This window comes from Rissa tridactyla, chromosome Z, assembly GCF_028500815.1.
Source record: "Rissa tridactyla isolate bRisTri1 chromosome Z, bRisTri1.patW.cur.20221130, whole genome shotgun sequence".
In the NCBI taxonomy this organism is placed as follows: Eukaryota; Metazoa; Chordata; class Aves; order Charadriiformes; family Laridae; genus Rissa; species Rissa tridactyla.
In genome coordinates this window covers 73,053,614-73,068,534 of record NC_071497.1, presented here as the reverse complement: position 1 = coordinate 73,068,534, position 14,921 = coordinate 73,053,614, and the positions used below count along the sequence as shown (strand labels likewise).

Below are 14,921 nucleotides of genomic sequence, written 5' to 3'. Positions count from 1 at the left end.
ATTTATTGGATGTAGTCATTTGGGTTTTTTTCCTGAAGTAAAAATCTGGTTTAGAAGCATTAGCTTAAACTTCAGTGTCTGTGAGGTAATAGTGGAAGACCGAATTTGAGAGGGGGCAAACAAAGGAAGCACTTCTGCATCTTTCTGCTAGTCTTCTCCTCCACACCTATCTATCACGTGTGGATTTTGCCTGTACATCGAACAGAAAGGTGGTAGTGATTCATCAGAAGGTGACTTGTCAGCCTGGAATGAAAAGAGGAGGACTTAACTAATCTATAAATACTCCTTTTGCAATTAATTTGCTTTTACCATCTGGATTGGCTGGAGAACTGGGGCATGCTTCCTTCCTGTCAGCGGGGGGAAATGTACAATTCATCTATATTGAGTGGTATGATTAAGATATTATTCCCCTATACCTGCTCATCTGTTTCACTGGCATCCAAAAACATACTGTGTTACAGTTAACAGTTTCTGTATACTTACTGTGACCTGGATGCTTGGAGGTTGAAGAAAAATTCTAGTTGACAAGTTTATCAGAAATTAGGGGTTTTTTTTCTGGTCTGTGTCAATTTAGAGAACAAGAGAGTTGGTCATCATTGCTTGGGCCCCTCTCCAGAGGACAGCCTGAGTCTCCGAGGCACAGACCACAAGAGCCCTAGCTCAGTTTTGTGCCCAGTTTGTTTCTGGGTACTTACCACGAATAGGAAAATACCACCAGTTTAAATCAGTCTTGCTGCGGTCAGGCCTACGCAGCCTTTCCTGCTGCGGTGTTACAGGCACCTCTGGTTAGAGAACTGCTACCTCTGCAGATTAGGAAGAGTACTAGGAGCAAATCTCTGCCCGTGTTGGAGAAGAGCACTTCCAATGTGCACGCTGCAAGTACTGCGGACAAATGAAGTGTGAAATGAATCTTCCACCCTTATTTCCGCATGTCATATAAACTGCTCTCTAACAGAAATACTAATCTCTCTACCCTTCTTCACATGTGCATGGACAGGCCAAGATACACACATTCATGAATATTTAAAGTGCTATATAATTTTGTTGAGACTATGTCTTGAATAAAAAATAGTTTCTGTTTGATATAAACAGACCAACTGAACTGCTGTATGTTTCCTCCTAGGGGAGCAAAATTATGTGTGGTCAAAACAAAACGAAAAGAAAGACAAGCGGAAACTCTTACACAGGATTACATTATAACACGTAAGGACTTTAAACGTATCTTTATAGCAGCATCCTTAGCTCTTTCTCAGGTCTGAAATTATTTGCAGATCATTTAGCTTTATATTTTCCCCTCCAAAATGTTGCAGTCTTTCACTGAGTATTGATGATTGGTGGGAGAAGTTAGTGCTTTATACAATTTTTTTTTGTAGCCTTGCACAACCAGAAAGTCATATTCCATATGCTCTGTAAAGTTGTTAATAATGGTTGGTTTCTAGATTCTGGTGAGCCTGAAAGCATAACTGCCTTAAAAAAAAAAAAACCGAACCCAAAACAACAAAAACAAAAAAACACCCCTCCAAAATTTTTGAGCTTTCTTAAATCTTCAGTTTTGCAACTGAATTGGTGCATGTAGATGGATTTAGGAAATGTTTTGCCACTTGGGAATGTTAACAGTACCAGTGGCAAAATCAGAGACATTAGGGATGGGTCTTGAACAAATTTCAAAATCTAGAACTTGCCCAGAGGTACGTGGGGTTTAAACAGCTTAAATATCTCTCTAGCCTCAGGATTATACTTGTGTAAGATCTTATGTTCATGTTAAGGCTCACCGATGCATAAGAAATAGTTATCATTGCTACTATAAGATGTATAGTGATCTGCCTTTTCCCAGGAGCAAATTTTACAAGGGAATGAGGGCATCGACCGAGAGATTTTGGCCCTCCCCATTAGCATTGCCTGAAGTAGTGTCTCCTCCTGTGAAATGAGAACAGTGACACAGTTGTGCTGTCCTGCTGCTTTCTCTTCATCCTCTTCCAGTTCCACAGTGTTTGGACTCAGCTCTGTTTTCCACTAGTCTTGGTCTTAGAAGTAGCTAAAGCCACTTCTATAGAACAAAGTAGTTGTTTAGCAGCATAATAAACAAAAAGAAAGTTTAGAATGAGCAAGTCTGGTCAGTCTTGGTAACCACGCTGGTAACCATGTCAAAGCACTTTGGTTCTGGGTTCCCATCTCAGGTACTTTCCAGCCACAGCTGTCTCCTACTTACCTCACTGCTGCAGATGTCCAGCTCCAGTTTTTGGGTAGCAGTGGGTAAAGTAGCAGCGGGCAAAGATCAGGAACATTTATCTCCTTTGGGTGTTTTTCCAAATCCATCCTTACTACAGCCTTGGCTATATCAGTACATGGTCTGTTATCTAAATACTTTGTGTGCACTGTTGTTAGTGTTTATACTATAAAGAACTTCTGTGATTTTTAAAAAACTTCCTGCTTAAAATCCAGTTGAACTTGTGTATTCAATGGCATTTATAAATGCCATTCAAAGATTTAGGTCACAATTATGCAAAGTTTCAAATTTTGACACTGAATTTTAGCTGTTTAACTGTTTCTTCCACATCATTTTCAAACTAAAAAAGGATATTTCCATATAAAGCAATGCAAAAAATTTTGTAATGATTTGCTTTGCAAATTTTTAAGTTTGTTACATAGTTTGGAAACTCTTCAGAGGTTAGATGTCTGTCTTTTAAGGTTACAGGTAGAACTGGAAAGAACTGAAGATTTTGGAAGTCCTTTTGCAAAGGACTTCTCTTTTTTTTTTTTTCCCTCCTTTTTTTTCTCCTTTTTTTTTTTTTCCTTTCGACTTCCAGCAGCTCTTTAATCTCAGGATTGCCTCTAATGGCTATTTGAAAATGCAGGAATGTTGTTTTGAGGGATTAGGTGTTACTTTTAAAACATGGGAATATGCAGTTTGGGTTTCCCTTAGGCAACCTTGACTGCACAGATGTCAAAAGCTTGGATCTGTGCATTTGCCACCTCAGATGCTTTATGCAAACCCGTCAATCTGAGTGCTTGCCAGCAAATTGTCCCAGGCATTTCATACTTCATGCAATCTGCAAAAACAAAACCTAAACATTTATCTCCAAAGATCTACTGCTGTGTCACCTGGCTATGACTTCACTCAGTCTAATAAATTGGGCAGTCTTCCAGAAATAAGTTGAAAAATCAAACTGGTAGGTCCCTGGATGTTCTCTTCCATTTTTTATTCAATATAGAGCCGGTGCCCCTAAATTTAAGATTTGCTTTGTTCGTTTTTTGTTTTTCTTGGGTCTTTTGACCCCAACACAGTTTCCCGCATTTTTGGAAACAGCAGCAATCAGCAACAGCGGAATGTGAGAGCTAAACCTCACCACAAGAAAACTGCGTCCCTTAACATGGTGTTTCTCTGTTGCTGACAAATGCGTCTCGTCTGAGCAGACCAAAACCATTACTGTGACTGAAGACACTGTAACAGGTTTATGAAGAAATAGAAGTTTGAAATCTTGATAATTTAGCCAGATAGTCATATGCAGAAACATTATATTTGGGATCACTGAGGGGATTCCGCCCCTCTCTGTTTCAGATCAAAGAATGCATTTAGGGTTTTGTCATGCTCTTAGAGTATTAGAAGCTGTGGAAACATGTAAAGTTCAGAAAAGAGCAACCAGTTGGTCACAATGCTACTGTTGAGAACTGAATGACAGGGGAATAAATTAAATATGCATAAACTGTGAAAACAGTGTTTCAGATGAAAGGCTTCTGCCTGAAGGAACGCTAAAAATCTGTCTCCTTTCATCTTTGAAAAATTCAACAGAAAGAAGCCCTCTAAAATAAACCTCAGTAAACCACTGCTTGGATACGGAAGAACTGGGAGGCAGCTTCTGCTACCTTTGCCATAGCAAGGAAGAATCACAGTCTTTGTAATTAAAACCTTATAAAGAAAATCAGTTTCTAACATTTCTTTTTCTCCAAACTGTGACCCTTTAGCCCATGCGCTTCCAATGTTCCGTGAACCACGACAGCGAAGCACCAGGAAACAGCTGGAGAAGGATAGGCTGGACCCCATGAAGTCTCACAAACCTGAACCTCCAGTAGCAGGACCAGGTAATCTACGCATAACCATTTCAGACTGTTGTATGCCAAAGGGACTGTCATGCTTGGCTTCTACACTCGTTTGGACTTGCATTCAAACTTTTTTGGGAAGTAACTCTACTATATAGGTATAGCGTCCAGTGTCCAGCGCAGTGTCCAGCACTGTAAGATATTGGTTTTTGATTGAAGTGCTTTCTTGGAATAAATCAATAATCACAGTGATTTACTTTAAGTTATATTTACTTTAAGTTATATAATCAGTAAATTATGTGAATGCAACTCTATATTAGACTCTTCCTATAGTATTAAATAACTTCGTTGTATTAAGTCACTGTTACAGACACAGCACAACATTGCTCTGTTTATTTCTTAAGTATTTTTCTCTACAATACTTTTTCTTTTTCTTTTTTCTTTTTTCTTTTTTTTTTGCTACAGGTCGTGGTGGGCGTGTTGGAACTCACGGAGGTACCTTGTCATCATATATAGTCAAGAATATTGCACTGGATAAGACAGATGATAGCAACCCTCGAGAGGCTATTTTACGTCACGCAAAGGAAGCGGAGGAGAATCCATACTGGGTTGCTCCGGCATATGCTAAGTAAGGAAACAATTAAAAATACAAGTAATATTTCTGGAGGCCAGTGGGAGTTTGGTAAAAATAGAAGACACACATTTTTAATGGTATACTTTGCCTTTTCTAGATTGCTGCCACAAATACGTAAACCAAGAATACGCCATACTCTTTTATGAAGATAAGATTGTTGAAATTTGACATTTCCATTTTTAAAATGTACCTATCAGTGCTAGAAAATGATTTTAAAGCTTTCTAATGTCAGAAGGATGGGGCCAGGCTCTTTTCAGTGGTGCCCAGTGACAGGACAAGAGGTAACAGGCACAAACTTGAACATAGGAAGTTCCATCTCAACATGAGAAGGAAGTTCTTTACTTTGAGGGTGGCAGAGCCCTGGCACAGGCTGCCCAGAGAGGTGGTGGAGTCTCCGTCTCTGGAGACATTCAAAACCTGCCTGGACGCGTTCCTGTGCAGCCTGCTGTGGGTGACCCTGCTGTGGCAGGGGGTTGGACTAGATGATCTCCAGAGGTCCCTTCCAACCCCTACCGTTCTGTGATTCTGTGTGATTCTAAGTAGATTAGAATTTAGAATCTTCTACAGATCAATGTCGTCTGAAATTGCAATATACCTTTTAATAAGGTACCATCCCATTGACGGCTTGGCATGATAAGTTTTCCAGTATACCCTCTAGTTCTGACTGATTCTTACGTTAAACCTTCAAAACATTTACTTGGTGTTATGAAAGCATATTTTAGATTTCTCGAATGTCATAAGTTTTTATTTGATATTTTCTTACATAAGGACCCGAGTACCTGCTGGAATTAACTTGGTGTTAAAGGTATAGCAATATTTAAAATTGCAATGATAAAATCTCCTGCCAAAAATTCAGCAGAAATAAACAAGTGTTCAGTTGTTTTTACATAAATTTAAGAGTCTCATCAAGATTATGGTAGTAAAATCTCGGTAATCCCACAGATGGTAGTTCACTCAGTTTCAATTGTGTGTGAGCGTGGTATTTGTGTGTATGTGCTACAATGAAAATAGTGCAATATGCTTCTAGAATACTTTCTGCTGAAGATTTTTTTTTCTAAAAATAAATACAATGCAGACCATTAAGTAAAGACATTCGCAATAGTACTAAAATAAATACTAAATAAATACATTTCATACTAATGAACAGAAACTACCACTTTCAAAATTACTAAAATATTCACATTTTGTTATTATCATTGATGTTTTTGTTACTCAAAATAATTAATATAAGTAGTATTTTCAAAATGCATAAGGAAAAGGTTTTGAAGAGGTGAAATAGTCTCCACAGAACAGTCTGCCAATAACAAACTATTTTTTTCTTGTTTCCAGCCCAGTATTTTGTCTCCTAGGCTATACATTCATTAGTCCTTTACTGACTGCACTTTATTAGTGTTTAGCTCTTGAGGCAATCACCACCTCTTTCCAGAAACTCAAAATACATTAAGAATCATAGCTGTTTCTCGTGGTGACACTTGTTATCTGACTTGACGCACATGTTCACAAAGATAGCTGAATAGCTGTTCCAAAGCAGCTTGAGAACGTCAGTGACCCAGCCTGGCTTTGATTTGGTAATTAATAAGTATGTCATACTGGTAATTAATAAGTGTAGCATTTGATGTCGTACATCAAATTAATGCATTATACAATCATCCTTGTATCACCCTTGGTACCAAAGAAGGTTTTATTTGAGATATGCTACTATCCGTTCTCAAAAGTAAATACAATCACACATTCGATCAGGTGGATTGATACCTCAGTATATTTTTGGCGCAGTAACTTCATTGATTGTATATTTAGTTTCATCCCTGACACTTGCAATGTAGTAGACATGAAAGTTTTAAGCCATAGCTGTATTACAGAAGGCGTACTGTGTCAGGTGGGCAGATCTCATTACAGTTTCTTGTTAAAGATGTAGCTGCAGGATAAGAAGAGAGCTGGCTGAGAAGTGGGGAGGATGGAAGTCCAGACTGCTATTAACTTACACACCAGACGGTGATATGTATGTGGAGAAACTGGACTGCAGCCAACAGTGGGCTGCCTTGATGGTTTTGTCAGCTGATAAATCTCATGTCAGTGAAACTGCCGTTATCCTTGCCTTAGAAGCTTGACATTAAGATGTACTCTATGCAAAGAGCATTTATAAATTATTATTATTACTGCTACTACTATTGTTATTGGATAAGATGCCAAAATGCAAAAACTTTCTTTGTAATTGAGTTATGTTCTTAATTTTCGGAAATGGACATCTATATTAACCACTGCAGACCAATGACAGTCATAGGTTTCGTTAGCTGCTTGCCTGCACATGCAGATAATACAGAAAGCTGTTTTAATTATATCCTGTATCTGACTTTACAGGGCATGTATGTTTACCCTGTACATAATGGATCTTACAGATGCATATTTAATAAAATGTGCAAATTAAAAGTAATTGATATAAATTATCATGTAGTACTGGATCGTAAGAGTGTCCCGGTGGCCCTGTTAAAAATCAGGCAACGAATATAAAAACCTAGGGAAAATGGCTGCTGTAGCTATAGCATAAGTATACTATGGAGTTAGGAAAGGTGATATTCTGATACATAATTAAAATTACATTCTGTCTTGAGACCAAAAAAGTATATCCAATACATTTCATTTTTTAAAATAGTATTTATTCTTTTTACTAATTCCGGTCAGTTTTTCCACATTTCTTTTAGTAAATTTTCACTTAAATATGATATAAAACTATCCACTTGATACAGCTCGTGTTTCACAAGGCTTTTGTTCTTCTGTTTTCTAACAGATGGTTGTTCACTTATAGTTCTTCATTCTGCTTCTTAAGAAAATATCTAAGGAAACTATGTTACTTAACTTTCCTCAGTGATGGCTATTAAATAATTTTAGACTGAGAAGACTAAGAAACACTCTTTTTCTGGTTGATCAGAGTTTTCATAACTCTGATTGTGGTGACTGGTTTAGAGTTCATCTGGTCCTGATTCATACCAATTAGGTCATCTCTAAATCAGATAACTGATTTCATGCTTTTTTAAATTTTATTTTCACTTCAATAATTCTCATAAGAAATACCTGCAACATGACTTTTGCTGTTAGTTTATACCTTGTCTTGAAGAATATTTCCTTTTTATTGAAGGTGCCTAATTTATTCTTGAAGCCAAATACTCATTTGCATTATTTATCGCTTGAAAATTTTTTCAAGCTTGTTATCATTAGCCTGACCTTTCTGTTTCTCCTAAAATTTGAGCCAGAAAAGGAGGGGGAAGTATGTAAGAGGCAAAAGGATGGGTGAAAAAACAGACGCTGCTGAAAAGGGTACTGGGTATGATAAGAAGTATGTGCTGAATTAAGAGATGAGATTTCATAGACGCCTAATGTGAATAAAGTGTCAAAAAAGATGTGATCGACACAGCAGAAAAGTCATAATGGATGAGGATAAAGACAAGATCTTGATTTTTTTTTCAGGAAAAAGTTTGTTAGAGACCTTGGCAAGAGCCATTCTAGTGGAGTGAAAGGAAAGGAAGGACAGATTGAAGATTTCAAGTAAAGAACTACAGGAAAGGAACTTGAGGCATCAGTTGTAAATGTTTGAAAATTACATTCTTTGTAAGCTGTTTGTTTTAACACAGCTGTACAGAGATACTATAATGACTTCAGATGTCCCTCTGAAGGATCAGCAGGAATTACTAAGCATTGTAGCTGAGGGCTTAATGAGGGCCAGATGTAGCTCTCTTCTGTACCATAGGGAAGGTGACGGTGAGATTCCCTTCCCCACCAAGGTAGACCAGAGTTCTCAGAAAATACCTTCCAGTTCAGTGATGTTGCCCCTATTTTGCTGTCTTTGTCATTGCTGCTTGTCACAGGCAAAAGGGAATGACTTGAAGCAACTGCCTGTAGCTGTGCTGTGTTCACTGAACTTTTTCCTCAATGGCAGTACCAGTGTGGGAAGTGTTAGCCATGTAGTCACCCAAGTATCTTCAACTGAGGAAGCAGGACTGAACAGAACGTTTTGTAGCAGTGATTTTGTTGGTACATGTCAGTATAGTTAACCTAAATCTTTTTTGGAAATTGGTAATTTTGAGACAGAAGACCCTGAGATCCGGCAAAGAGTTAGGCTGGTGGGTGGGGTAAGGAGTACAAAGGGGCCTGATGCTGAAAACCTTCACTTTTCAGTCGCTAGCCTTTATGTTATTCTGATTTGCAAGCATGCTTGAAAGTCTTCATTTGTCTTTGTTTCAGTGCAATATAAACACAAATTTCAAAAGTTACTGTGACATGAGTCACATGCTGTGATATGCAGTTGTCATCTCCAGCTGGTTTAGCTGTAGCAGTATTTTTTTTAGCTGCTAGTCTATTAACTTCAGATGTCAATGAGCTACTTTTATTGTATTCCTGAAAGGTAACTAAGAAAAACAACCCATAACCAGCGGGGATTATGGTGACTCTAAAGCAGTCTGGAAATTTTTTAGGGGTCTGCATATCTTAATATGTTGAAAACCACTGAAACAGAGAAGCATGGAGTATAAATAGATCATGTTAGTTTGTTTTCCCATTTTTCTTTGCCACCTGTTAGTGTAACCCACTAGGAATGCATAAGATGCTGGTTTCAGCTGACAGTTATGTGACTATAATCCATGACAGTCAGGATCATAGAATAATTTAGGTAGGAAGAGACCTCTGGAGGTCATCTAGTCCAATCTCCTGCATAAAGTGTGTTCACTTAGATCAGGTTGCTCAGGTCCAATTAGATTCAGGTTGTTCAGGGAGTTGCCCAGCCAAGTTTGAATATCCTCAAGGATGGAGATTCCAAAACACCCCTCTGGGCAGCCTGCTCCAGCAGTCTGGTTGGCAGGCATAGTATGCCCTTCATAAATCCATGCTGGCTGTACCCTCTCACCTTCTTGTCCTTCGTGTGCCTGGAAATGCCTTCCATGGGGATGGCATTTGTTCCATAGCCTTCCCAGGGACTGAGGTTCCCCAAATCCTCCTTTTTTTATCCCCTGTAGTTCCCCAAATCCTCCTTTGCTCTTCATAAAGATGAGGCTGTTTTCCTCTCCTAGTCATTGAGAACCTCCCCCAATCGCCATGACCTTCAAAGATGATAGACTGTCCTTGCAATGACATTGGGCAGCTCTCTTGGTACCTTTGGATGCAGCCCTCTGACCTCAGGGATTTGCGTATGTCCAATGAGCTACGTACTCCTTGTCTCTGTCTTCGTCATCTGTTGGTAATGTCTCACTCCCTCCCAAAGACCCTGCTGGTAGTGCAGCAGTCCTCAGAGACCTGCGGACAGACCTTCTCAGGGAAAAAGGAGCCAAAAAAAGCACTGAGTATCTTGATGTTTTCTGTATCCTACGTTAGTAGTTTACCTGCCCCATTGAGCACATCTTCCTTATCATTCCTTTGCCTGTCAGCGTAGCTGTAGAAGCCCTTAGTGTTGCCTTTCACATTTCTTTCCAGTTTCACCTCCAGCTGAACTTTGGCTTTCCTAACTCCGTTCCTACATGTTCACGTAATGCCTTTGTTCCTCTTGGCTAGGGCTGTCCCTGCTTCCTCTGTCTGTGTTCTTCCTTTTTGGGGTTAGGGGTTTATCTCAGGAGATCCCTGCGCATCCATACTAGGCTTCTGCCAGACTTCACTTTCTGCACACAGGATGGAATGTGTTTTGAGGATGTTGTTGTCTGGGATCAACCAGCTCTCCTGGGCTCCTTTGCCCTCCACAGCAGTCTCCCATGGGGTCTGCCAAACAGATGCCTAACAATCTGAAATCAACGCCCAAAGTCAAGGATAAATAAAATTGAGAAAGTTGGTGGTGAAAAAGAACACAGATTTCCACATGTATTATTTAGCCCTCAGAAATAAAAATATTTTGAAGTAGTAAACCTGTTTTGGTAATTTTTGTATAAATATTAATCATGCAGCAAGCTCCTACTACACTAGCAATCTGTAGTCCAGTTACTAAGCAGAACAATTTGTGTTTAAATTAAACGATCACTGCTGATAATGCTATGACAAAACCAGTGTTTTCTATGCTTATGTCTTTAAAATGGCCAGGGATATGAATCACCCCAGGTGCCCCAGTTACCGCTGTGTAGCTTGTGGAGGTGGAACAGTTTACATTTCAGCTAAGCTGAGGCTACAGCCATTTCATGCTAATTTTAAAAAACGAGATAGCAAGCAGACTTGATTTCCTCGGCATGTTTTTGCTTTAGCTGGTTACTGCTAGATTATGCTACAGTTTCTTCCCTCCACGCCTAGCTTTACTGGACTCAGTAGTGTACTTACATTAGTCTATTACTTTTCTCTGTCCTATCCTGGGAGATGCATAGGTTCTGCTGCTTGTTTCACAAATTAAGACGTTCTTCTTGGTTGGAAGTTTCTAACCAAAATTATGACAGGTGCAGATTTTGCAGTCAGAAACTGTAAGTTTACACTTGATTAGTTGCGCTTTACTAAGAAGCATCTCAGTACTGACCTGATGTGATCCTATATGATGTTTAGATACCTTTCATGTATTGTGATAAAAGGAAGGTACAGTGTTAAAGTGGATTAAATAAACTTCCAGCAATATGTTTTGAAAAAAGAGAAAATTCCACACATTCCATCTCTTGAGCAGCTAACAAAATCTAGTATTTTGGCCAAGAAAGCCTTCATTCCTGGTGTCTGTTTTGGATTGAATGTTGATTTTCTTTCTTTTTTTTTTTTTTTTAAATCCTCCTTCAGTGGTTAGTTAAGTAGAGTTTATGTAACCATTTTCTAATGAAATTTTTTAATCTGATTTTTTTTAAAAAAATCTTAGTTCTGCATTCCATGGAGAGCAGAACAACTCGTCGAAATTCCAGTAGTGTAGGTTTTCATGTGGGTACACAGTCTGCTTCGGTGTAATGAGACACACAGTCTGCACACAAGGACCATGTGCCAATAGAGTCCTGCAGTGGGACCATCTCTGGAACATCTTAGTATGCTCCTTACCTCCATGGCAAGTTTGGAGGATAGAGGAGAAGGCAGGCCGATAGAAAGATCCTGTATATAAGGGAAGTTGTCTTTGACTAGTAAATCTATTCTGTGCCACGTATTTAACAAGTGGAGAATCCTGCCCTTTAATAGCTGGTGGCTTGCTGTCACCCTTCAAAGTCAGCGGCCACATTGAATTATGCCCATTGTGTTAAGTACAGATGCAATTTTGTTAAGGTTTGTCCGTTTGGTAGAGTCTGACAAATAACAGTTGTTATAATAATACTGCTTCACAACCCTAGACTGCTGTAAAAACATTAGTTAATACATTAATGAGATGATGACTGCCTTGGCTGCGTTTTATACTTTGTCGTATGTGTCGTAATGAGAAGTCGAGCACAGCCAGCATCAGAAATCTAGTCACTTCAGCTCTACAGTGGTTGTACTGAGAATTAGGTTGGAAAAGGGGACCGTGCAGTGATTAAAGTGTAAAACAGGGGAACTGAATGTCCAAACAGTTTATTGAAATGCTACTTGATACTGTGTTCGTTTAAAAAGTAATCAATAATTATTTTTATAAAGTTTAAGTGTTATTTAAAATAGAAGTAAACAGTGGAGGAATAGATACGATCAAGCTTGACTGCAGGATACACTGCGTTCTCATATGAAGATCATTAGTTTTTTTATGTTACGGTAGTGCTGGATAGAGTCTCTGGAGGAGAAGCTGTTTTTTTCATGCATAGGCTAAGCCAGAAACCTGGCTTAGCGGTCCTGTTTTCACTTACTGGCTGCTGTCATACTACAGTGCACCAAAATGGAGGTTTCATTTTTTAAAATCGTGGCGTGAGAAGACCCGCGGCTCCATTTTTCTAGCTTGTATTGAATTGATTTGTTCCTCTCTTCTATCTTAATTTTATTCATGGAATACACAGATAATGATTGTGGGCTGATGGGGAAATAATACTTGCAAAAGATGTCTGTTCTTTGCCTGAGAGCCACAAGTTTCTTCCGTTCTTAGAAGGTTATTTGATAGGTTTATGTTGAAAATGAAAAATGGACAAGTCTAGGATGCTCTTTTTCTAAGTACAGAAAGGATATCATTTGTGTCTAGTGCATGTCTAATACAGTTTCTGATAAAGAATTGTAGCCTGACCATTATTTTAATCTTTTAATGTTTTCTAGAACGCAGCCAAAAACAGTTTTTGCAGAAGTGGAACCAGAAGATGATGAAACAGACAAGCCAGAGTGGAAAAAACGTAAAATTTGAAAAAATTGGCTTTAAAGAATAATTTCAGAGCATTTGAAACAAGGTGCAGCATTTATTTCTTTATTTTGGATAGTGTGTCAAAATTTGAAAGCAAAAATTACTTCAGTTCATAAACTTGCTGCAGTCTAAAAAGGGGATTGTTGTATTACACTGGATTGTAATCCCACATCTGAATCTTGTAATAAGGAATGAATTATATTGTGCTAAGAACTGCTCTCTAGGTCAGTTATTTAGCTTTGTGATTTGAATGAAAAATACTTCTTTATAAATAGAACTCTAGTGAATTCATTATATTGCCAAATGTTTTTTTAATTACTGCCAACTTTACAAATGCTGTGTCGTGACAGTGTTCAGTGATTTGAAGTATATAAATAAAAAAATAGTTTCTCAGACTCATTTTATTTTTTTTCTAGTTAGGATTTAACAAATTACCCCCTTTGCTACAAGTGTAACAAAGCTCACACTTTAATTAATGTGGTATAATACAGTTGAGTTCATTTGTGTGTTCACACAAGTTCCAATTTAGTTCATACTTTTGTGTGAATTGTAGAAAACATTGTCTAGTGAGTATCCTTACTTGAATGTTGTTCCTTTTAAATATGTGTAGTACCTCACAGTAGTATTTTATACAGCTTTTATTTTTCAACTATGTGAAATTGGAACAGGCAATTATATATTCTGGTCTAATAAAAATAACATGCTTATTGCCTAGTTGATGTGGAATTTTGTTGTATTGATAAGTGTTAGGATAGAGCAGAGCTGTGTATTTATTACCAGGTCTTTTTATCTATTGACTTTGCTGTATGCCTGAATTATGTATATCCTGCCTCACACTGTCTGAAGACTGATACTAGTTTTAGGCATTTATATTGTGATTATAATAGTACACAATATGCTAAGTATTGTGATTATATTAATATACAATATAGCAAGCACTCTGCATTTCCACTAAGACTAGAAATTAATACACATCATACCCAATCAAGCTTGCTTAATTATTAATAAATTCTGAAGGCATATTTTAAGGCTATATTTAGCAAAGCACTTAATCACCTTCCTAACCTCAAGCGCGTGCTCCTCATAGTCAGCAGAGCTTAGATTTTTTTTTTTTTTCAAGCATTGTTCTGCATCATTATTTCATCGCATGATTTTCTTTTCCAAGCTTATCTTTCTTTTTCAATTATCATTTTCATACTTTATGGAAAAGTAAGCCTGACTTTAAAAGGTGTAATGAGCATTGGGAAAACATTCCCACAACAAAATATTTCCACTGCTTTCACTCAGTGTAGTCTTTTGATAAGAGTGGAACCTCACTAAATAATCCACAATTTGTCTTTGTCCTTTGTAAAAATATTTTAGTACCTGCTTATGTAGAATAGCAATTCAATGCTTAATTTACAATTGCAGCTGTAATACATAGAATGAAGGACTTAATACCTACGTGGACAGTAAATGGAGGCGAAAAAGAAGTACCAGATGAAGAGCAGCAGTTGTTAACAAGACCTGCTAAAGACCTCCCTATGCAATGTCCCCCTCGGTAAATAAACATTAAATGGCGTTGTTTCATTTAAGACTAATTTTTGTCTTTATTTCATCCAAATAATGCACTACAAAATAAAGTATTTTCAAATACATTTCTATAAAATCTTGAATAAGATTTTAAAAGGATTAACATGTCCTTCGTTTTAGGCTGAATATTAACAGCTTATCATTTCTGTTGTTAGTTGTTCGCTAAGGCTGTGTGGCTTACGAGCAGAGCTGCCGGGAAAGGCAAATGAGGAAAAGTGCTGCAGCTGTTCTCTGAGCTTGAAGAGATGTTTTATGCTCCTTTTATGTTATTTATTCATATCAGCTAGATCTTGTTTCCTAATTCTTAGGAGAATGAGTTCTGTAAGTGAACCCTGCAAAAGTTCTGTTAGAATTTCTCTAAGAGTTCGTCATTGTTACTTACAGTGATTATCTTGAATGACTGTTTTAGCAGTCTAGAATTTAAAACAGTGCCTGTGCAGATACGTATTTAAAAGATTTAAA

The 14,921-nt window shown here is 37.8% G+C and overlaps 1 protein-coding gene across 2 annotated transcripts in view; it reads left to right on the top strand.

Moving 5' to 3' along the window:
* The window catches only part of WDR70 (WD repeat domain 70), a 139,673-nt gene extending 125,217 nt beyond the window's left edge, over positions 1–14,456 (top strand). Inside the window, exons 15-19 of one of the 2 annotated variants that reach the window (XM_054187070.1) lie at positions 1,124–1,203; positions 3,964–4,080; positions 4,504–4,666; positions 12,806–12,933; positions 14,298–14,456. In XM_054187070.1, the coding sequence (XP_054043045.1) occupies positions 1,124–1,203; positions 3,964–4,080; positions 4,504–4,666; positions 12,806–12,890 (445 nt within the window). In that variant the 3' untranslated portion in view covers positions 12,891–12,933; positions 14,298–14,456. Of the gene's footprint in view, positions 1–1,123; positions 1,204–3,963; positions 4,081–4,503; positions 4,667–12,805 lie in introns of both variants that reach the window. The other variant, XM_054187069.1, reaches the window with a different exon arrangement.
* The last annotated feature ends 465 nt before the right edge of the window (positions 14,457–14,921 follow it).